Below are 25818 nucleotides of genomic sequence, written 5' to 3'. Positions count from 1 at the left end.
CCTGACTAGAATGTTTGATCTTCTAATGACATACAGACAACATACCTGCTCATTCTTGGAATGTATATAAAAAATACTCTTTGCTGTCTCCCTACTGTACTCATAAAACCAGAAATTTTAAAGAAAAAGCAATATCTATATGGATGCTATGGGAAAAATCCAGATTGGCCTTTTCGCACCAATGGAACCCACAGAAGTAAATGAGAAGCAGGATTTCACCCCGTATTTTTTGATACTGCCCTCATCAGTAACATGATTGTGGCTTTATAGTGTAAAATATGATTCCAATAAAATATTAAGAATGCAGTTATCAAAACACAAAAAAATTACATTACGATTCATTAAAATGTTAAGTAAAAACAGTAGCATCTTATACAGCAATTTGTTTACTCATGTTGAAGATTTCCACAATATACTGCATTCACACATGGCATACATACGTACACACGTTCCCATACAGTATACTGTGTGCGTTCAAATGCATAAGCAAAACTCGCTGGAGTCTTCAAAAATTACCATCTGCTACATGCACCATATTTTGATATCTCTGTATAGATGCTCTAGGTATGTATGTACCACCGTTTCAATATTCAATTCTTTATCCATTAACCTGGCCAGACCATCTGGACACCTTAATGAATCTATTAATGAATATCAATCCTCTAATCAGCACATGAAATCTCATAGGTACTCACCCTGCAAACTGGGCACTGCCAGTGACTACTGCTGTCTCTAAGCCTGAACTCATCAGACAAACACTTGGAATGATACACACGAAAACACAGGTCACATATCAACACCTCTCCAGGCAAATGGCATTCAAAACAATACCAGTCATGATTTTCTGTTTCCCAGTCCTACAAAAAATACAAAATATTTTGGTATGACATTCTGTCAAAATCTGCAGTAACTAAGAACAAAATTGATATGTCTTGAAATCCATCAGCAATTAGACATTATAAACATTTTAAGGAGTGTATAATGTTTAACAGGGGAAAACCTACATGCTTAAAGATCTTCATCAGCTTAATACACACTAACTCCAATAGAATATGAATGCCAAGTTTTAGTTTTTTCAAGTGTCTGATTAGTAACAATTTCAAATATGAGCTCTGTCCACAATGAAAAGTGAGGCTTTTTTCTACCTTTGTGTAAAACACTTGTTGACCTCTCTGTATTAGACTACAAACAGAAGTTTGTGCACCTCAACAGCCCATACCTATTTCCTTGGACTATTTCCCCTTGTTTTGATTGTTACAGTATATTTTCAACTGTAATTTTCTGAAGGGCGGTCCCTTTCAGTCTTTACTCTCTTTAAACTGACAGCTTTTCAGTATCAAAGTGTTGAGTTACAAGAAGTAAATGAAATCGTGAGCCTATTACTGCAAGAGATGTTCCTGCTAAGCAATCCCAATGCAATTCAAAAAATAAAAGATGTTTCACTTGCAGTGCCCAGTAGCACTACGCTTATTCCTGAAATATTCTACAGAAGACAAAGGATATGGTTCTGCTGATGCACAGATGTCTTTAATACACTCTTCCTTGAAAATTCAGCCCCATGGCCAGATTCTGACCTTTGAAACATGTGCACAAGCTCTGCTGAAGTAAACAAGAGCAGTATGCATATAATTTGGAGGCAGAATTTTGCTCAAGGAATCTATAGTACTAAAACCAGATAGAATTGCCAGTGGCCACCGTTAAATGTTTATGTTTGTTATCTGAAATGTTTCCCTACACTTAGAAGACAAAATAGCTGTCATATATCAGATAAAACTCCCAATGCCTTTTCATGTCAAATATCACTTTTCAATGGGTTCAGATCTCTGAAAAAATTACTCCTATCCTTCAATAAATTATCTTGATAAAAATCTGATCAAGCGATTTTTAACATCATGTTGTAAAGGTGGAGTTAGCAATTCCCACCAACTGCCAGAACTGGCATTTGTCCAATTCTCATTTTCCCATGCCTGGGAACTATGGTCATTTAAGTCCTTGTGTGAAAAGGTCTCCTCCAACGGAGCAGAGTAAGAAGTGCTACACAAAGTGGCACTTCCAGTCCCTAATGCTGGAGAGCAGCCATGTTGTGTACATACTTCATCTGACCAGAGCCCCCCACAAACGTAAGAGATTTAGGGAAAGCCTCAAGCCAGATGGCCTATGCTAAAGGTTATATACCAGGAATGTTGGACTGCGGGGGCAGTAAGTTTAGGGGGAAAAAAAAAACAACAAACAACCCTTAACCAGTGATTTTTTAACTCAGAACTTTGCCCTTCTTTGTTGTTCAGATTAACAGTGTAACTTGACTCTTCTATCGTTACTCCTCATTTACTTTTACTTGCCAATTCTGTGTATCTCAGAATGGCATAATAACACCACCAAATTTGTCTATAAAGGACACATTCCTGTTTCACCAAAGCTTTCCCTTTCCACAAATTACAGTGGCAGTGCACTTTGGGAGCCCTTTCTTTACGATATTTTAGAACAACTAAAGATACTGCATTGTCGATGTTCTTGATTTGCCTGTAGATTGAGAAAAATCAGGATAAAGTATTGCTTTATATTTCTTTCATATTAAGTGTAATACTTATCTTCTTTATGAAACTAAAAAAAAAAAAAAATCAGATGGCAGTAAAGGGCCAATTAAGCAAGAAAAAGAATCAGTTTTGATCTATCCAGATAAAAATTGAACGGAGAAGACCCCAATAGGTCCCAGCTAGTGAGGAATTTCACCACAGAATCAGGATTCCAGGATTCTTAGTTTTTATTCATACTAGTTACTTATTGGCATATCCCAGATATTCCATTGTTAGGAAATATGCTGGCAAATAGATGTGGAATTTCGTAAACATACGGAAATATACTTGCTGGCAAGAAAAATCATACACTCAAGCCAGAAACCATGACACTAAATAAAACACCAGAAGAAGCTTCCTTCAGTATTCACACTGTAAAGTTTTGAAAACACCATTATTTCTAAATATAATCACGCAGGTTTTTCACAAAAAATATTTTTCGTTTAATGCAGTATATTTAGTGCATAAGTAGATATAAAACATTCATTTACACAATACATTTGAAAAGTTAATAAAGCAAATAAAAAAGATACATAGCCCTTGTGAACAACTACACTACTGACTTCAACAGCAAGGTCAGAGGCATTAACTTTGCTCCAACAGCAATGAAATGTTATTGCTTCTCTTGCTTTACATAAGTTTGAATGGGAGCAGAATGTGCTCCCAACGTTATTTTTTTTATTATTATTATTATTTTTCGTGCAGGAGATCAGATTCATTTCAATAGCTCGGGGAAGGACAGGTCAAAGCTCTCCGCCAGCTGCAGGCGCGGTTAACCTGCACTTACAGAGCACACCACCAGGTGTCAGCAGCCGCTCCGGGAAGGACTGATTAAAGGGCAACCATTGTCACAACAGCTTGAACTGTAACGTGTGAGTAACCACTTCCAGCCCCGGGAGAGAGGAAAAATCAGCAAACTACATACATACATTATGTAGACTAAACTCGGAATTGGAAGTGATATGGATGATGGTGGTGGTTAATATAGTAAACTAAGCTATCCTAATGAAAGACAGAAACGTAATAGAAAATATGACAGAATTCAAAACCACATAGTGCAAAAATTGTTCACCTTGTTTTTTGCTGCTGTCTGGGAAAAAGGCTGCATACCGTAGGCCTTTCAAAATAAAAACAAAACAAACTTTGTATCTATGCTGTAAGCCATCCGATTATCAGGATATACACAAGGCTAGAAAGAATTCATGCACAGTGACCAGGAAATCAATCTGCTACTTCTAACATCTGGTTGCACACATTTCCTCCTGCATTTCTGGAATGCTACCTAATGCTTTAACCACATTTTGTTTCTTTACAATATCCCATGTACTTTTATCACTAAAAGAACCCAACACCCATCTTCTTCCCCATATAAACACCCACCACCAGGCCAACCTAAAAATCACCAAGAATATTAATGATTGTTAATTAATGCACCCTCTTTGATACATAAACCTTCTTTGGGCATTTAAAAAAGATCTCTGTAACATAATTTACTGCATAGGCAGTAGCCCCACCAAAATCAAATAAGACCTTCTTTGCTGCGTATTATCAAAATTATGCTATCACATTATCAATAAAACTCACAGTCCTTATTTGTGTATAGAAGGTGACACATTTTCCCAGGGCCATGCGCAATGAAGGCAGGATCTCTGCCACAGGGACTCAGTCTGCCAGTATCCTTGTCTCCTGACGCAGGGCAGGGAAAGCCTCTCGGGTCACCATGGTGGCAGACGAAGGGAAACCTCCGCCGGCAGCACCCGGCTGCCCAAGTTCAGCAGTTCAGCGGCACCCAGTGACTGGCCACAACCCCCAAGAGGGAGCGGATTTGGCAGCAAAGCTGCATAGCTGAGATGTAACAGGAGGCCTTCCCCCTTCGTTTTACTCAGCTGCCGGTCGCATTTGTAGATATATGCACGAGTAGGGCAGCAAATGTCTGTTTGGGGGATTGTATTTAATAGCCAAAGAGCTATGCTCTGTTAAGCAGAGTGGGATCTTGCCGTTATATGGGTCACTTGTGGTCACTTGTTCTTTATATTCAAATCAGTCAAACATTATATCATAAAGGTCACTTTGCACTGACATAAACAGTTGAGATTGCTCAGCAACATGAATGAAACAATGCAACAATTTCAAAAATACAGCTTAATTTATGACTGACACAAAAGCTTACTTTTTTCTGATTTGTCTTACGTAGGTTGTCTTAAAGCAAATACATAAATTTATTCTGGAAGTACACAAAAATAACATGGGACAGAAAATTTCAGGCTATCCAGAACATTTGACAATTTAAATACAGATAAATTCAACAGAAAGGAATGAATCATCATGTCGTAGCCTTTACTGTAGAATAAAATATATAGTTGTTGTCAAAGAGAATAATTTTAGTGCATAAAGAAAATGTCCATTATAATGCAAATGTACATGGGAAAGAAATGCTTACTCATTAGTAATGGAGATTTACTTAGCTGTAATTGAAATAGGGAATCTGTATGTTGGAGAATGTGACATCCTGCTGTACAATTAGCATACCATTAAGTAGAAGATGTGAAACACATAGTGACAGTAAAATTAATAATAATTTAGAGGGCACAATTGTAACTATTAGGTCACTTCCATACCTTTAGCAAGCCCATAATTATTGCAAAAAAAATGTAAAAACAATTAGTAAATTTTTATTTTCCTATAAATTGTATGTAGGCATAGCACATGAAAACAATATAACCTCCTTTTTTAGCCTTTGTCTAAAAGGACCGCTTTGCCTTTTTACAATGCATATTTCATTAACATAGCTCATTTCTTACCTGTTAATCTGTTTTCTCCAAGTCCCTTAATGGTAGCCCAGATACTCGGTATTAAGTCACTCTACTATCAGGTGGAGAGAGGAAAAGGGAGGGGGAAAAAAGGCAAAACTCTATTCATGAAACTCCCCTTTATGGGGATTTGCTGGTTTCACTGTTGAACTAGATTTCCCAAACCATCCAAATGATGGATATCCTTTGGACCCAACCAGTAAGCTACAAAAAACAAAAAGGGTCACATAGATGGGAAAAACAATTATAAGTCAGTTATCTCTTTGGCGTAATCATGTTTATTTATGAATAATATACATACAGTTCTGTTGTCCTAAATTCAGTATGACGCAAATGAAGGAAAGCATTTCCATGGAGCTCATGGTTCCCAGCATTTCCTGTGTGGCACTTGTCCCATAGCACTCTCTGGATATTTTTTTTTCCAGGTTTTCTGTTTCAAGTGCTTCTCCAGAGTTTCTTTGCTGCTTACCTATGTGCTGCTGTGGTGTTTCTCTATATCTCTCATCCATACTTATGCACACACAGCTCCTTCCAGATCATTGGATCTTCATTCAGACCCACCTGTGCGCAAATTCATGGTCTGTGTAGTGTTTGAGCTTTAACAGTCCCTACAGTTCCAGCTGTCTAGCAGATAAAGAACTTAAAACAGTTTTTCACGTTCAGTCTAAAGGAAGAGTATTAGCAGATACACAGTAGATTTCACCCACTTTGTAGTGTAGCAACACTTTTGGACTGTCACAGTGGTGGACTCCAGAATGGCAACAAGGTCCACGCCAGCAGAAAGAATTTGTTTAGAAAGTATGAACTATTTAAATATAGTACTATTTGCATGCTACGTTTATTTCAAGACGTTTTCAAACACCAACCCAAAACTTTTGTGTAATCTTTTCCTGACTATTTCATAACCCTTTAGAAAATTGAAAAAGTTCTCAGTAAATGAGTTCCTATCATTTCTCACATTCCCATTTCTTTGACATCTAATAAGATAGGCCATGCCCAATGTGAAGACATAATTTCTGAGGCAAACGTTCTGGATACTGGTATTTCAGGATTCAGGAACAGCCATAATGAAAACTTTTTTCTCTTCTCTCCACCTCCATCAGCTTTAACATCAGAGTTCTTTCAATTTTTTCACCATCAGCTAAGAGAGAAGCTTTTAAAATCTTGGATTCTGCTGTTAAGGTTTCTTTGTTAGCTTTATATAATTCTTCACTGGAACCCGACAAAGTTGACTAACTGTCCATAAGACACACTGGAAGAAAAGCCTCCCACAAGAATTACACATTACTTTTTTCACATCTTTCCTTTTGCTTTAGGTTTTTGCAACCTGCATCCATCATCATCTGCTGGTGGGAAGTAATTCGTATCTTCTGTACTTAATCTTTCATATTTCAAATTTTCTGCTGTAAATTAAAAGTCTTTATTATAATAACAAGTGGTGGCACTGCATTCTAGCACGGCTGTATCTACCATACCATTACTCTTCCCTAGTATCTGAGTCCTCTCCTTAGGAGGTCTCAGAGTATGCTCCAGGACCCTACACCTCCATTCACATTAAACAAAGCAGCATCTATTTCTTTCTAAACACATTCTCCATTCTTAATCAACCAGTTCCTTTCTGTCTTTTTCAGGAAGCACCTGTTCCCATGAAAGATTCCTTGATTAGACATGAGCTTCACTATAGGTAATTGTTAAAACTTCACAATGCATTTTACAGTCTTTATGACTCATGAATACAGTGAATGACTAGGGGGATGCACTACCTATGCGCACTCCTCTCCTCTACTACAAAACCTGAATGAAACACTTCTTACTTATACATTTGCTGTAAATAGCAACTGCACACTTAAATTGTTTGTTCACCAATACTTCTCTTAATGTCTAATTATCAGAATCTCTGTCTGCCCCACCCAAAAGGCAGTCTGAAATGCGGTCAGGCAAGAGCAGTTGTAAGAGTTCTTAAGAACCGTGGAAATGCCAAACCGTGCTCAGCTCTGAAACGTCTCCCCTTGCCCATCTATCCACTGCTTTTGCAATACTGTTGAACATTCAAGTAACTGCTCTGTAATTAGAGGAGTTTTATAAAATGTGGCTGTTTATCTGCAGAGCTGGACAGACTGGAGTCTTACTCTTATTTTTTTTCAGAGGAAGACTAGCATGTGCACACTGCCCTCTTTTTTAAACAGGCTATACCTCATTGGGTACAGTAGCTAGTAAGACATCTTCAGATTATCTTGGATCTCTGGCAGATATATTGGTTTTCATCAGACATTAGCATGCATCAGATACTGCCTGGGTCGAACAAACATAACGTTTCATGGAACACCATTCCCAGTATTTTTTCAAACGCAGTGGGGACACTGTGTATGTTTCTCGACAGAGGTCCTAGCCTGCTGTGAGGGCAGTCCTCCTCCTGCCCTTTGGGTCAGCCTTCTCTTCATGCCTCAACATCCCTCGCTCCATCTATTCCTCAGCGAGCACAAATCCTCCTGTAAACCTGCTTTCAGTTGCCCACTGAATCTGCTTGTATCTTTCCATCAGAACGATAGGTTAGGCTCCGAACTGAACAAGCCATGATTAATTCCTTGATGGCTCAGAGGACTTACTCCATCTTTGCAGCAGGTAAATGGTGGGCTAGCTGTTTAATAAAGTATTTCCGTTTTATCATTGCTGCACAGGATCCGTACTTGATCAGGATGTTTGTTTTATAAAGTTTCCTAGATCATCCCATGTTTTAAATTTGATATTAGAGTAATGCATTAGACTAAATTCAGCATCAAAATAAGCTCACTTTCTCCCTAGTAGTTTCCTTGTATATATGTATTTACTAGATACATTGATTCCTGTTTTGCATCTGTTTTTTTCTACTGCTTTTGCTCATCAGAAGTGCTCAGCAAATAAACAAACATGTATCTCCCCTTCAAAGTCAAAAATACTTCAGCAGCTAGAATCCCTTTATGAAAATTGTTTCACTTTATCTTCTTCTTTTTCTAGAAAACTACCACAGCAGGTAGCTACAATGATGTGTGCTTTTACAGACAGGATAATCTGTCCATTGTAAATCAGCTGCCTTTACAGATCCTTTACTTTGATGACCTGGGTTTCATCTCTAAAATGGATTTCCATAAACTGACTCTGTAGGACACTTTGTAGGTAGGTATTCATTACTCTTATTTTATCACAAAGAAATCCAAAGCAATTATGAGTTCATATGTCTTCACAGCTACCTAGGCATCTTGCTTAATTTCAAGTACATTTATTTATTTATTATGGACAATATTTTCATAATCTTGGCAATTAACTGGTTTTTATTTCACATTACTTTCAATTTCTCTCACTTTAGAAACAATTTTTATTCTAAAAAGAACCAACACAAAATCATCAGTCAGGAGACAGACAAAAATTTTCTTCTCCGTAGTGCTTATTAAACACAGACATATTTAGAAGCTCGTGATAATCCATTTCCATTTTCTTCACTGATAACTGCTTCCTCTTCTGATGCACTCATGCAAGAAGACTCAGGTTCTGCAGTGAATTCCACAGCCTCTCAGAACACTTTTGGCGTTCTTTCATTGAGTTTAATCTGCAAGCCTATGTTTGTCTAATTAATTTATTGCCAGTTTGTCTTAAAAGTCTTCTGGTAGAAACCATCAAAGTCTTCTCTGGTTCCCTGCCAAGACAGGCAGATTTGTATTCCCTCCCCCACCTTGTAGTTATGTTCTGGACAATTCAGGGTGACAGGCTCCAAAGTATAGAGCGCCTCCAGCTCCCAGTGCTAAAGAAAAAGTTTTTTCAGGAAGTGTAGTGGTACATGCCAGCAGCCAAAATGACTGCTAAAACCCCTGTCATGCTTACCTTCTCAGCCTATGAGCTTTGCTCCTGACATAATGGAGAAATCTCAGTTTCCCTCCCCAGATCATGTTTGGGTAGCAGTAGTTTATATTATCTGAGGTGAGACAATACAAGTATTCTCCTCCAGGATATTAGAAATAGAAAATAATTTTAAATGAAAATTTTTTTTCTTCATTTTCCAAGTGAGTTCAAGGTTAACAGAAACTTTCAACTTATCTCCTCAGAAACTGGATTCACTTCTGCTATTAATGTCACCATTTTTTACTTAGATTGAGCCAAGAGGAGGCTTGCAGGCTATTTTCATTAGGGAGATAAATCAGTGATGGAGTGAAGTATTTATTAGATGCAATGCTTTTTATTTCCACATTATGTTTCGTTCCCCTAAAAAGAGGATGAATTCAGACCAGAAAGAAACCATCTCTTTGCTTGCAGTTCCAAGTCTCCTTCCAAGAACTGTGCACAGAACAGGTTTCTCTCCCCTTTTCTTTCTTAAAATACGTTTACATTCCTTTTCTGACCTTATCTTCTCCACAGAATCTTGTGGTGTTTTTCTAGGTTGATGTCTCTGCACATGCAGAATCATTTTATCTGAACCAACAGCAGAACCTCCTACATACTTCACTTAAATCTCCAACTTCTTGTCCACGTCCCCTGTGCTGTAGGTGTGGCTGGTATTGTTTCAGCTGTCAGTGATATAAAGGCATGAGGGCTACACTTATTGTGAATGAAGCATGAATATTAATAAGCCCCTCAGCTTCAATTCAGTGACCAGCAGGACATAACAATAAAAGATTCAAAACAGTTGGCAGAGATGCAGAGCATTTTGAACCCACAAAGTTAATAAAAACAACGCTACTAGGTCAGGGTTGGCACAAGAGAGGTGGAAAAACCCAAGATGCATATTTTCAGAATAAACTCAAGTTGGACTGATCTATGTCATCTAGTTCATTAGCATAATTTAATTCCCATGATGGACGCTTTATACAGACTAGTCTGACTAGTTTAATTCAAGCCCATAAGTAAATGATGATTCTTCAAAACACTTTTTCAATCAGAAAAAAACATTTTGTGAAATCTGTGAACAACATCATCAGTATCTCAACTCCAGAACAGTAACTGAAAGCCTCAAAGAAGAATACAGCATTACATTGACTGAATTTTTAAAGTCAAGTCAGCAAAGCTGGGAGAGGCAAGTGAAGATGCTGATGAGGTTGTTTTACCAGTTTAAAAGAAGCATCACCTCTTAGGTATGCAATAAGATGGACTCTACCAGCATCATCTCAGGTAATGTGAAGATGCTTCAAACAGTGGGAGCTCCTTTTTTAAGGGATGAAAAATAAAGATGAGCAGAGGAGAGGGAAGAAAGGTAGGAAGAGAAAAACAGGACTGGAAAAGAAATGCAGAGAATTGTTCATGAGTCTTAACTCATCTGGAGACAGGAAGAGCCACTAGAACAGCAGTGAGGCCATTCTCATGAGCTGCACGCTGATAGCCTTAATGCAAAGACAAAGGAAGAGTCTTGGTTTTAATACAGCAAGAATTTATTGTCCCTGAGGTAGGAGTTCAGAATTCTGATTTGCTTCTCAAGGTAAAAATAGTCTATGCTTTGATTTAGCGATATGAAAATATTTGCTTTTCTGCAACTCCACAGCAGGATATTACACGAGTGACCACTAATTTTTGGTTCATTGACAAGCAGAATTTTACACTAGTACACTTCATGATAATGATTTGCAAGAAAAATCCTTTGCTTTTAGAACACTGTGGATTGACAGGGTGGAAGTCTCTTGGCAGAATAAGCTCTGAATGATTGGACCTTAGAGGATGGAAATATAGAAAGCAAAAAAAGATTCAAACAGTTCCAGAAGTTCATTTCCCTTGAGTGCTCTCGTGTGACCAGACTGTCACGTGGCCCAACCCTCAAAGTCTCCTCATACTTTTCCTGAGGCATGGAATAAGAGATGGAAGCCAGTCTGAACTTTTTTCTCCCACAGGATCATTCATTAACTCATTCATTTGCATCAGTGAATCACCAAATCTAAAGAACACTGGTACTTTTACAATAACTAGGAATCTGTCTGGAACGTTCCAGCCTGGAAAATCCTCAATTTTTTATATGTGAGAAATAGTAACTATCATGGTTTGGCCTACATTTGGCTTTGGATCCGTGAATTCACACAGGACTTCAGATTAAAGGCAATACGAACGGATAAGACAAATGGAGAATTTTTTAAACACTGAAGGAAATTTTTCTTCATTTGGTGTGACATGTTCTTCTACTCTGTGCTCTCTAGTTGTAAGAGCTTTCATGATGAAGACACTGGCTGTCATTATTGCTGTTCCATATTATCCTTCTACTCCTAACTGAAATGAATGGGATGCACATTAAAACCATTCCTCAACCTAGTGAGTTAGAAGCCCCTAGCTTCCTAGCAATATCTGGCAGCTATGAAGGTTGTTTTTGGTTTTGTTTTGCTTGGTTGGTTGTTTTTTGTGGGTTTTTTTTTTTAATTTAAAATATATTTCATGTACAGTGACCATTCTTAAGCTTTTTAAAATTATATTTACAGAGACTCAAGATGACATAGCCAGTTCAAAAAACAGCTTCTGGCTACCAATACTGAACTAGAATGGAAAAACCAATATAATTACAAAAGCAATTAAGCATGGCAAGTAAGGAACCCAGCCTTTGCTCAATCTAAAGCCATTTAGGTTAACACAAACATAACAGCCAGAATACTCCTTTCTCATAGATTGATCCTAACCCAACTGAAGCTGCAATACATCAAATCACAATAATCACTGGGTGTGTGCTTAAGGTCACCAGGGTTAACAAAATCACCTTCAAAGCTCACAGTGCTGGTAGTGGGTTACAACAAAGGTTAAAATGATGTAAAAGCAGAGTGAAGAGACGGATTATTTTGGCAGACTTGAGGCTTGAAAGTAGCTGGAGTCACTTTGAGCAAGCACCAATACTTTCTAGATATAAAATATCAGAAATTCCCCAGTATGAGTTAGCACGTTAGGAAAGCATGGGTATTTTAGGAAAAGCACATTCTACTTCTAATGTTTCCTGAAAACAGGAAAGCAAGAAAACTGCCCCTCCAAATAACCTGGTCTCCACTAAACTAAAAAAATCTTTAGAGGGAAGACTTGGAGAGGCAATAATTTAGATATGGAGAGGACCAAATGCACAGGAAAATGACTGTAACTAAAGCCCAAAGTCAGACTTAACTAACCAGAAGAGTTGCTGGATCTTTCTATAGGCAAACAATTAAATGATCAGAAAACAGAACTCTGGCAAAGAGTGACTTCTTGAAAACATAATCACCTTGTATGTATTTTGTCAGTGAAGAAATAGCTCCAAGTGCCTTAACTAAGTGTGAAGCCTCACTCTCCACATCTCATTAGAGAATTCGGCTGCTATGAAACAACTTCAAACCACTGCAGTGCCATGAGATATGTTGCATTCAGATGCAAACAATGAACCCATGTTACTAACACATCTCCATTTTAGAAGAGCATTGTATTGTTTGGCTTTACGAACACAAGTAAATTGAAATTATATATTCATAATGCCTGTCTCTGGGTCAGTGCAGTTTTATAACTTTAATCATGAGGAGAAGAATTAGCACATTCAATGCTCAAAACAGCTGCATGCACAGCCTGTAGAAAAATCACAAAATATGTAAATGAGTAAGACAAACTAACTCTCAGAACTGTATCTAACCCCACATGAAGTTACATGACATTGGTGCTTTAATTTCATTTCTTTCAGACTGACCACTATTTCACACAGATAAAAGTACATAAAAATCATGGCATAACTGAAAATAGAAATAGATAGGTAAAGAGATTCATTACAGTTTTCTTCAAGAACTACATTTCCCTTCTATTTTATCCACTGTGTAGAAAACATAGCGAAAAACACTGATCTGCAAATTTTTTTCTTAACCCAAAGAGCAAGGAGATAATTTCTTTTATGTTGATAAATATTATTACACTTTCAAATTCCACAAGCTCTGTGAGAGAAACAGAAATAAAGCTCTCAGAAAAAGTAAACTTCCATTACCAGATTTCAGGACTGACATTTCCCCTGCAAGGCAAGAAGCTGCAGAGGTTTTGTTGAATTGCATAATCATGGCATCCACAAACAGTGAAAATACAAAATTCCTAACTAAAATCCTGGATAATAATGGAAAATAATTTCTTCTCTCATTTATTTTGTGTCAAATGCATTAATAATCTCCAAGATGAGAAAGCCTGTAAGATGAGAGCACATTTTGAAAACCTGCAAAACATCTGTATAGATGGCAGTGAGCAAACAAAATAAGTACCTGCACAAGCCCTAGAGGTATAATATGTGCAGCAGAGTTCTTGTATAGATACCAATCCTTTAATATCAGTTGGAATACAGTACGTTTGGCAACTGACTCCGTATTTTAAATTTAGTAGCTTATATAAAAATATTTCTCCCACATACATCTGAGAAAAAAATAGAGCAATTTAATACTCTTTTAAATCTGATCCTTCTTTTTTCCAGTTTTTCAGAATATCCATTTTCATACCAGTTGTCCCTTTCGGAAGGGCCTCCTCCTGATGCCCTCAAACTGTTTTGCCTTTGCACCTCAGCTTGTTCTTTTGAATAATATCTCTAAATATATGAGATTTTGCTTCACTTTTTGACCACAGCTTCAACATACTGATAGAACAATGGTAGCAAAGTAGCATAATTCTTTTTTACACATTCCTCTGAAGGCTAAGTGTAATCAGAGATTGTGTCCTTACTGCATAGATCTATCATTATGTCAGCTTACTGGATAGGGAAAATGTTTGGAAACGTATGAGCAAGCACCACAGATTATCCAGTGAATCTTTTCCAAATAGAGCAGTGTTTGCATAATCGCTATGCTTTTAATTATTGTTACCATTTAGCAATCAGTTCACAGTCATCATTAGAACCCGTACTTCCAGGCCTTGTGGCAGCCTCTAGTCAGGCACCTTTAACACCTAACAGATACAGATGTCAGCAGTTCTGCGGCCCAGGCCAGTGATTTATTGACTTGAACATGGATTTAAAATGTAAGATTTAGATCCAAAATTTCAAAAACTTAAAGAAAGATCAAGCAAATACTCAACTAAAAAATGGGGGGAGGGATGACAGGAATGTGTCCCTTTGCTAACTACTTGAAACAGCTGGACTTTACCGACTCCAACTGTGGTGCCGGAAAACAAGCTAAAATCTCAGGGTGTTTTTGTACTGATGCCAATAGGTGGCGGATCAGTTCTCAAGTCTTTTCTTTCACATTATGAGTTTTCCGAGTTCCTGTAGTATCAGTCAAACTGAGTTTGACAATTGGGTCAAGGGTCTGTCTGTAAGTGCTCAGGTTTGATGAGTCTAAAATCCCTGTTTGACCATTAATAGCCCTACTTCATAGAGTTCTATCTCCTACAGGCGGATCTCTGAAAAGACTCCTTGTCCTCACTGAAACGTAACTTGAGCTCATGGTTCAACAGCCATTAGTACCAGATCTGAGCAGTACTGGATTACAAAGAACTACAAACTGCATCTTGATCAAGTGCAGACAAAGCATCTGTAAAGCTATCCAGTGTGTCCAATGTAGAGAACATACCGAACTTCATGGTTTTGCACCAATTGTTGGAGAATGGAAAATACTTGATCTGATGTTGAGTGATGACAATGACACTTTGTTACTCATTAAAATTTTTTGCATAGAAGAACAAAGAGAATGACTTTATACCAAGTCAATGTGTTTTGCTTCACATGTCTGCAGCATTTTGATTCAGTATCACGATCAAGAAGTTGGAGGTTGAGTACTGTTGAAACATGGCCTGGATCACAAGCTGATTCCTATTTTTGCATAAAACAAGTCAAGTGTGCACTGGTGTTCTGAACAACTGAGATGGACATCAGACATATGAACACAGCACAATGTGTCAGTGATTAGCAGTCATGCTGAAAATACAGTCAATACTTCTAACCAAAGGACTATTCATAGTATGACTTAAGCAGCATCTTCAGTCAAGTAAAAGACAACTCTTTTCATCCTGAGATAAAACAATTACGTAATTCTAATGACTCACTGGGAATTTACATGCTGGTTATCTTACAAGGTTTGTTAGACAAATGCTGCTAATAAGTAGCAGGAACATTTTTTTAAATGACCATTTAAGAAATGGCTATTGTGACACATTTTTATTATTTTTGTTTCTTTTTTTTTTTTCTCTTAGCAGTAGAGGAAACAAACAAACTGAATACCTGAGATAACTACAGATTGCAGACTTCATCTTAACATCATCCCAAGCAGATAAAACTGACATAAGAAATACCTAAAAGAGCTAAGTTGGAATTTTGAAATGTTTACTCCCAGGGAGAATAGTAAAAACAAAGCTACATACCCTTTAAAGGCTCTCTTGAGGATTTTTAATGAAATTAGAATGAGAATCTTAACAGTGACATAATGTACAGTAAATACCTATTTTAAATAATTTAAATTAGTGTAACTGGGATAATTTTAACCATAATGTTTTCTACTGTGGATACTGTTTGTTTCCACTTCCTATTTCTCTCACTTTAAAATGAAAAATAGTCTGTTTTTCACTTTCAGGATTTTTTTTGATGGCTGCAATAAGGCAATGAGTAATTTGGTGGTTTTTAGAATTTATTTTCTGGTTTTTGTCAAAATTTAAATTATTTTCTATGTATAAGACAATGCTGTCTATTTTATCAGTATTTAATGCCATTTATATTCCAAAGCAGTCGTTTCTAGTTCAAGTATTTTAAAGCTTTGCCAAGCTCTTTTTCTTTTTTTTAATTATTAAAACATGGTCTTGTAAATAGAGGCTGGGCTTCTGAGCAAGGCAGGGCAATTGTGCAAGCTTTTTCCTAGTCTATGAGACTATTCTCAGTTAACTTTATGAGTGCATTCCATCACAGCTATGGAGGGAGAGAGAGAACATGCTTTTCTTCCCTTCATATAACTTTCAATCTATTCAACTCGATTTAAATACTTATTTTATGCATCCAGTGGAACAACATCTGGATGCCTGTAACTAATTTGCCATGAAAATCCTTCTTAACTGAGTGCCCTGGTGTTCACAAATATTTGTAAAACACATCTTTTCATGTGTGTTTGTATATAAATGTACAACTTCTTGTTGCACTTTTGAAAGGGAGGACTTCTTCATTCCTCAGATTCAGATTAAAGCAAAATTAATTGAAAACTCTTCTTTTTTTAAAAAAAAAAAAGATACCATCTTTGGGATTTGAGGCCATCTGAGGATTTCAAGTAATACCAATAATATTTACTGTCTTCCCGTACAGCTGTAGAAGAGAATACTACAATAAAGTGAGGGACGACTGAGCAAAGGGCTTTGCCAGTGTTTCATAGCAGAAAACTCAAAATACAAGAAGAGCTTCTAAGGAATAGAAAAGGTTAAAAAGGTTTAAGAGTGCATTACTTCCCTGTTTACAAGCACCAACACAACGTCTATAAATAACTTTAAATAGAAATTAAAACAAGTTTCATGTTAAGATACCAGAAACTGTGATTTATTTTCTCAAAGATTTATACTCACAATCTCATCTCCTGGCAACCAATATCCTTCTTGTTCAATACCAGCTTTTGACCCTTTACACCCCACTGTCAGGGTTTCAACAATAAGACCATCCTTGACTGCTAAACTCAGCTGACGTGTGGTTTCTTTCGGATGCATACCATGGACTCGAGACATATACCTGCACACAAAGCACAGAAGTCTTTAAGTGTTAGCGTTAAACTATAAAATGCAGCAGCAAAAAAATGCTCTTTTTCAAGGGTTGTAAGTGTAAGTTATAGATTGTTTTTAAACCCTGAAAATTTACACCATTTCCCCCTTTACTGCAAATCATCTTTTCTACCCCTTGAAGTTGCCATGTACACACTTAGACAAGTAGTAACACAGTAATCTTCTACAAAAAAAAATTATCAGACCCCAAAACCAACACGTAGACTGCTTGGGCCTGCCTATACTAAACTTTCACATCCATTTGTACCCCTAAAGAGACTTCTTTAAATGAAATAAAACTTGCTTATCTGTAACACTTCCTATAGCATACATAACAATAGAATGAGTCTGGAGACATACCAGCGAAACTTTCTGATGCTTGTGTGTACAACACATTTATAAAAAATGTGAAATTCATGCATCACATATCAAAGCCCAACAGCTAGAGTTGTAGTACTAAGTGTTTTTTCTCCTTTTCTTTAGATAACTACAATGATCACACTATGATGCACTGCACTGGTGAGAACATATAGAGCCTAAGCTGTGTCTATACATGAGATTCAGTTGTGTAATGTTGACCTTTACCAGTATAATTTACTTCTAGACCAACACCAAATATTGACTTGGGGTAAACAACATAAAATTATCTTCTCTCAAATAAAAACGACCTCCCTGTTTTAAGATCATTACACTTCAGAATTTTTTTAGCAAAATTCCAAGAGCATCTCTATAAGTCACTGCACATGGAGAAGTGAAGAGAGCTGCAATCGCATGCAATCAGCAGATAAGTGAATTGACTTGGAACCAATTGTTTTGTGGACATATTTTTCTAGTTATAGCTCTCCTACAGTTATAGGGCTAACTGAATTTCTCTCTCTTTTCTGGTTTCTCCAGGTACTCTGTCTTTACCTGTCTCCTAGGAGAGAAATCTATAATTTGCCTGCTTTAAGACAAAGCTGCCAGCTATAGTGTCTTCTATTTCATGCTTAATAAGGAATTCCAGCATCTATGGTTCTTTCATGACTGTCATCACAAATATCTTCACAAAAAACATAATTATGTATTATTAGGAGCAAACTTGAGGAAAAATTTTCTTTAAAGCAGTAGCATTATATAAAAAGAAAAATGTTACATTAGTTCAGGTATTTTTAATAACATAGCTGTTAGGAACTTTTAATGCCTTAGAAGTTACAAACTTACGATAAGGGATGAAGACCACTCTAGTGGTCAACCTTCCAATAAACCCTTTGCTTTCAAGACACATGACTTTCAAACTTCTTATTGTTTTGAATGTATAAAGGGTCTTTTCCAATCTTGCATTCTCCCTCAAGCTTCTGCTGAGAACTGGTTTACCTTAATCTAATATTTTTGTTTTGCTCTAAAGGAAACTAAATTAGTATATCATATAGTAAATTTCTGATCGAGTAGAGGTATATATTTGTGTAGTAAATTATAGAATAATCAGAGCAACACAGGAAATTTATAAATTTCTGTCTGGTATCAGAAGCACTTACGTAAATGCGGCACGTTTGCCGGATCTTGAGGTTTTTTAGCATAAAAACTCTTAGAGGCAGATGCTGCCATTTAATATATTTTTCCATATCTACCACACCATGGTCCAAAACTGTTTAGCTTCTGGATGCTACTACAGCATAAAGAGTAAGTAATAATAAATGAAATTAATAGAGAAAGAACAAAATTCTGTGCAAGTCTGTGATCCAAGCTAATATACATGAATCTTATCCTGAGTAGCAAAAAGGATCGAGGGCCAAGCAATGACTCGGAAGACAGGCATGTCAGTTCAGTTCTGTATCACACTGGGTGGATGCTCATCTGCCCAACCTGATCCCTCTCTTCTGTAGAAACCAAAACTCAACATGAGAACCTGTTCAAGTGATATTACACACTACAAATGAGTTTTCCAAGTTCTCCAAATTCCAGGAAGGGTTTAAATAGGCAGAGACTCAAATCTATTACTTCACTTTCAGAGTGCCAGTGAACACCATTAGTATGCTGAGGCATAAAGTGCTGAAGCTTTAAAACTGCCTGAGACTGGAAAAACAACTCATTTGTTTATATACTCATGTTACACATATTTCATGTGTGTGTGCACATATACACATATTTATGCACACACAACTAGCTTTTTAAAGTGCAAATTATCTTTGTCAACATTTGCTAACTTTATTGGTTTTTCAGCAAATTTCTGTTTTAACTCTGTACTAACAACCTCCCCGTCAGAGCCACAGCATTCACTTCTTCAAGTCTTTAACAGGTCTCAAAATACATAGTTTAGGTACTATCATTCTTCCCATTTTACTGATAGAACAAATCAGGCACTGAGCAAGAAAGTTATTTCCCTGCAGTGGGCTGCCATAGGTCTGAGAACAGAAATCAAGTATTAACTGAGTGCCCTAGTCTTTTTGAAGAAACCTTGTACTTTGCATTGCATCATCCATAGTTGCAGAAACAGTCTAACAAAACACTTGAATGTAAACTACACATTTTGTGATGACTTCTCACTCTAACCTCTGAACAGAACAGATACATAATACAAACCAAAAGGCTTTAAAGGAACTTTAATCAGCTAAGGGGTTTAATCTGCCTAGTTCAACTGTGGCAGGGCGTGCACCAGTGAAAAGGTGCACAAGGCTCGGAATCTCTCATTTCTCAAATCCAGTCTGTGTTCTCAACCAGAGTGAAAGTACTGCCACTAACTAAACAGTCTCCTCATTTTCTCAAGTTGTACATCTGGAGTGATAAATTCCCAGTGGCTTTTTGAAGAATATTTTAGTCAATGTTCAGACTGTGCAGTCTGGAGATCCACAAGGGCTATGTTTTCCATGATTAAAGTAAAATGCTATCAGCTTTCATAGGAAAGCACACACATGTGGAGAGAATGTTTTTACTTTGAAGAGTAGAATTGCTGTTAGAAGACTGCCCTCTCCCCCTGAATTTTTACTTATATTAAAACCTGTGAAGTGTACGTGGCTAGATATTCACAAAGACTATCGAACAACACTGGCAGGGTCTGGGTGAAATCCTGTCTTGTTTCGTTTCAGCCAGAAGGATGGAAGCTAAACTAAGAAGCTATTAAGGCACAGAACGTGAACCAGAAAAGATACTTTAAAGTTCTTTAATGAACTTTAATAATGTTGTGAAAAACTGTCACATCATCTGAAAGACGCGGGAAACACAAAATAAGTTAAACTCCAGCCTAGAGACAGAAAGCATGATGTTTAGAGTCCTAACTACCACATTATTGGATTGGGAGGAAAAAATATTGAAATGTCTTTGTGCAAAAGTGACACCACAAATCCAGGGAGTGCAAGTCTTTTCCTGGCACAGCATTCACTGAAGCATCTGGCACCAAAAAGTTAAAAAACAAGTAAGAGAGATAAAGCAATCCCTGACTGCTGTTTCCAACAAAAGCTGATTAGCCTTACCTTGGAGACAGGGAGTTGAAGCAATACTGGTTTGTTATGCTCTTGCCCAGTCCTCCATATCGACAGATTGGGAAGTGTAATACAATCCCTATACTGCTATTATGTACCCAGCCATGAGAAGTAAAGCAAATACACTTTCAGATGGATGAGAATAAGGCATGGAGACAGAGTAAAATCCTCTAAATCAGCAAACCAGCCCTAATCAGATAGGAGGCTGAAACAACTATTTCAAAATACAATTTAACTGTCCTAATCCCTACTATACAAAATGAGGGTTTGTCTGATGAAAAGAGGAGGTTTGGCCTGATAATCTGCATGTTAAATTCCAAATCTCACCAAATGAGGCCACCTGTCTGCAGGACACTGAAGCAACTGAATTGCTGCTCAATATTACAGTATTTATAGGTCAGAATTTTCTCCATTTATAAACCGGCAGCATAAACCTCCTCGACATTAGCATAGAAGAATCTAGCAAATCTAGCAAAATTACAGTTTTTGTAATCAACTTCCAAAAGCCTACTAAAACATGTTTTCAATTACTGCAATGGCACTTGGAAAGCAAAGGAAAGCACGTAGGTTGTTCATTACCACCCTTAAACAAACGTCAGCATTGCCACACAAACGTACATGTGAATGTGCTGACCTTCAGAAACAAGACACTACCAATAGAATCAGGTAAATGCACATGTGCACATGGCTAATTCATGTGCACACCTGTCCAACAGCAGAAGAAAAACTTTAGAGGAGAACAATGGAGGATAATTGGAGGGAAGCTGTGGATGCCCCCTCCCTGGAGGTGTTCAAGGCCAGGCTGGATGAGGCTTTGAGCAACCTGGGTGTCCCTGCCCATGGCAGGGGTGTTGGAATTAGATGACCTCTAAGCTCCCTTTCAACCCAAACCATTCTATGTTTCTCTGATTGTATCATTAATAGATTTGTAGATTGTATGTGTGTGTGCATGCTCATCTGTATTTAGTACACAAAATACCAATCAGAAAATGTGAAACAACAATTTTAAACTCATTTGGCACTGCAAACAAACAGTAGTCAGGTATTTTAAAATTTAGCAGCAACAAAATATCATCATATTCTTCTGTTTATATACCTTATTCTTGTTACCCATCTTAAAAACCTGGCCATCTCTCAGACACCATAGGGACAGCTACAGGTGAGGACTCGAGCAGTTCTCACTGGCCTCACAGCACCCAGGAGCTACACAGCCATCTGCTGCACACCCCACTTGAGCCACGTTGCAATGACAGGGGAGGAATCATCTGTAAGGAAACCTGGTACGTGCCCTTTCAGTCTCTCTCCTTCACAGCAACAAACTGCAGAGGCTTCTATGACTCATGCCACTACTAAGTGACGACTGGATCTTGCCGCCTCCCTTTGCTAAACACAACTGGACCACAGGATTATCCTAATCCACCTCTAAACTGTTTGCCTGCCCAATATAAAGGAGATATTATAGAAGCACCAAAGTCTATCAGCATATGAGCAATTCACATCTAAAACTCAAAAATTTTTCTCAAACTAGCCTTCGGCATGTCTTTCTATTCAAAACCTACATCTAATACATGTGCTTAATAACATACCTTAAAACTCAAGAAGGTTTGTTTTGATCCAAGGGATGTGGAGGAAGCAGACTCTAAAGCTGCCATCACCATGGGAGCAAAACAGATACAAAAGTAGCTGGCACTTGCAGGGATCAAATGGTGAACTTTTTGCCTACAGCTGTCACAGAGGTCACAACTCTTCTGCTTGGTGCTGTGCAAGATACAACATGAAGCCAAAGCCTGTCCCAAAGAGCTTAATATATATATGGCCACAAAATAATGCACACAAACAGCTAACTGTGCCCCCAAACTGTGGTCTACTAAGATGCAGCAAATGGTTTAGTTTACATGGGTGCTGCTGTGTTGTGGCCCAAAAAACAAAGCTGGCCAAGGAAGGATGGAAGGAAGGTGGAAAGTTGACATAGGTATTTTTAAAAAAATTAATTCAGGTTTCTGGACTCATAAGAGTTGCATTTTCAGCTACCTGAACTCAGCAAAAGGAAAATATTTAAAAAATGCTACAGCAAGCATCTCTGTAAAAGACGGAAGTAAAACACATACAGGAAAGAGCTGCCTTTTATAAAATACAACAGTGTGACAAATGTAGGTAGATGCTAATTTTAGTGGCAAACACTGTAATCTTGGTCTGATCAATTATCTCTGTCTATGCTGGATGCCTCCACCCTCCAAGATATGAAGGGGAGTAGCAGTCTGCTGCCAGCAGCAGACTATCTGCTAAGCGACTCATCAGGGAGAAACAGAGGTCTTAAGATTTCCTTGATAGCACATCTCACAACAGAGATCTGATAAAATACAGCAGATCCCATTAAACTCAACTGAAAGTCTGCCATTAATTTTAAATGTTACCTACAGGTATATAAAAATGTCCTAGATTCAGGGACAGACCTTAAGGAATAATACATAAAATGGAAGGAAAGCAGCCAAAAATCTATTCTGAGTTTTATATTCTGTTCATACCTCTGCTGAGAAATGATGCCTTTTGCTTTAGATTCAGAGTATGACAGCAGTTTTATAGAAGGCTCATGCACTTCTTTTAAGACTTCTTTAATTTGCAAAGAAAAGGTCACTTGGTCGTACTGAAATTAAAAATTGAAGAGATGGCTGTGATTTTTTTTTTTTTTTTTTTTTTTTTTTAACGAATACAGCTACATAGCATAAGAACTTGAAACACTCAGGCTCAAATCTCAGGAATCCTCGTGGAGAGTCAGGTGAAGATTTGTGCTCACAGTTGTATCTCAGGGTCTCAACTCAGAAGCATAAGCTGCCTGCTCCCACCAGATGTAGCACTGTAGTACAAATCAGCTTTCACAAACTACAGGCTAAATATTATGGGTATTTGTATTTCAAAACAATGTATTTGAAATACATATTCCCTGCTTGCCAGAAACCAGAAGCTGGTCTGAGAGCTGGAGACAATACAGACATACAGAGAAACTAGAATTGTTTCGAGTGAGGATATAGCAGCATGCTTTTGTTTTTGATACGTTTACAGTTTTTGAAGTTTCAATCCTGGATTAAATTCACTAAGATAAAGACAACCAAAGTAAAATATTCTTTCTCTGTATTTATACTTCACAAAGAGAGATCCATTTATATGAACAGGCGGCATTTGATTTCCACTGCACTTCACACACCAACAGCACACTGTGCAGACCACGCAGCCATTGACAGAGCTGTCACCTGTGCAATGAAACACTGATTATACGATCTACATTTTGTGCAGTTCACAATTCCAAGTGGGGGCCACAGAGAAACTGAATTACAGAGAAATAATTAATTTTCCTTTTCTTCTGACATTGGTATCTGCAACATTCATTTTGAAGATACACACTATCTAAGCAGGAAATTGTCTAGAAAGACAGCATTTTAGGCTAGATATTAGAAAAAAATTCTTCACTGAAAAGTGATCAGGCATTGGAACAGGCTGGCCAGGGAAGTGGTGGAGGCACCATCCCTGGAGGTGTTCAAGAAACATGTAGATGTGGTGCTTAGGGACATGGTTTAGTGAGTTAGGTGGTGTTGGGTTGACGGTTGGACTTGATGATCCTTGAGGTCTTTTCCAATCTTAATGATTCTATGATTTGCATGAATACAGAATCTAACTTTGTGCAGTGTTTTTATAAAACAGAAGGAACGTGTAAACTTGCTAATGAAACAGTGAGATCGAGCAGTTCAATGACACTCAGATCTGACTGCTGTTTCATCTGCTGCTGCTAAAACAAAGTTAAGGTGCAATCCTGTTTGTGTGTGCTTTATACACCCCAGGCACCACACAGTTTCCCATAATGTTAATCACCTGGGTCATTTCTGTCAAAAACACTGTAATTTTAACTCAGGTAACGCCTTGTTTCAGTCATTTAAATTCTCAGTTATACAACTTCACTACAGACTTAAGATTGTGTAACCCACCAACACGACCATGAAAAGCAAATAATTAAGGTACTGAGCAATTCAATCCTTATCTACAGAAATCTCCCTTTCAGAACTACTACCACCTTCACAAGGAGGAACTTATCCAAAAGAGGACTCTACTCCCACTTTTCGAACCTAAAAAGTTGTATGTGATACTGCTGGCAACGTACACCTATGTGCACTGAGCAGTACTGGCAAACACGAGCACTAATTATGCAGTGGCATTCCATGCATGTGTGAAATTGCTTGTGTATATGTAGAGCCACCGTTCCATCCAGCACTTCTCTGTGGATGTACTGATGACACAAGTAGTACATGACTCAGAACATAACAACCTGGCCAATACCTTGCAAATGAAGTATTTAGTCAGCTCCAAACATGCTTAAAAAAAATACATTCAAGTGCTTTCATGATTCAGTTTTTCAGAGTTTTCTATCTCATTTAATTTGCATTCTTATCTGGGTTAAAAGTAACAAAAACTTTTTTTTTTTTTTTTTTTTTTGTCAGATTAGTTTTAGCTTGTCCGAGTTTCAAAATCATCACACTGTCACACAAATGTTCACCTAATTACCGGCTAGGGCACAGCACAAGGGCTGGAGAAGCCATCAGGGCAGAGCTGCTGCTTTTAGCGATGATATTGTTTACATGAATGGGAATATGAGACCGCAGCCCAAAATAGATGGTATAAGTAGTGCTTTGGAGATCATTCTCTCTCCACTGATTACAGAGAAAGCCTTGATGAGCACTTCTGGACAGATAACAACCTGTTAAATGGCCATGGCACACTCATTTTTATCTTTTACTTCTAATAGAAAGCCACTTTTACTTACAGTAAAGAAACCAAACATAAGCCAGAAGTTTCACTTTCAAAAGTTATAAAGATGTTATGATTCAAGCAAAAATCAATACTGGTTCTGACATAAAAAGTAAATTGGTTTGCTTTTAGTAATTAGAAATAAAGATAGCCTGTTATGTATTTTTCTGTGTAAACTTACACAACTTCAACACAAATATTAGTAGAAGATGGAGTACGTGAGAATATTCATTAAAATGAAAATGTGGATAGTTATTTTCAAGTCAGTTACACTTCCATCACTTTCCTTTTCAATATTTATTTTGGAGTTCATAGTCTGCATGTATTATATATGAAAAGTATTAAACATTGAATATTACAATTTTTATAGTAACACACAGTAAGGAGAGTTTAAATGAGTTGGCACTCATTAGCAAACAACCATGAGTATGGCTATTGCTAATAACCATGTGTTTGTGCTATTAGTGTGAATATTTTGATTTACCAGTCATACTCATGCTCAGCCCAGAGATGACTTCACCTACTGAATCAATTAAGCACATTGAC

At 37.4% G+C, this 25818-nt stretch overlaps 1 protein-coding gene across 3 annotated transcripts in view; it reads right to left on the bottom strand.

Annotated features, from left to right (window-relative positions):
* Positions 1–25818, bottom strand: part of ZMYND11 (zinc finger, MYND-type containing 11) — a 63461-nt gene that overhangs the window by 27425 nt on the left and 10218 nt on the right. For 2 of the 3 annotated variants that reach the window (XM_010078672.1, XM_010078679.1), the window contains exon 2: positions 16835–16994. In XM_010078672.1, coding sequence (XP_010076974.1) covers positions 16835–16994 — 160 coding nt within the window. Of the gene's footprint in view, positions 1–695; positions 858–16834; positions 16995–25818 lie in introns of all 3 variants that reach the window. The other variant, XM_010078664.1, reaches the window with a different exon arrangement.

The sequence above is a fragment of the Pterocles gutturalis genome, unplaced genomic scaffold (genome assembly GCF_000699245.1).
Source record: "Pterocles gutturalis isolate BGI_N339 unplaced genomic scaffold, ASM69924v1 scaffold5971, whole genome shotgun sequence".
NCBI classification, from domain to species: Eukaryota; Metazoa; Chordata; class Aves; order Pterocliformes; family Pteroclidae; genus Pterocles; species Pterocles gutturalis.
Note: the sequence above shows the minus strand (reverse complement) of the source record. Positions and strands in the feature narration are given on the sequence as shown.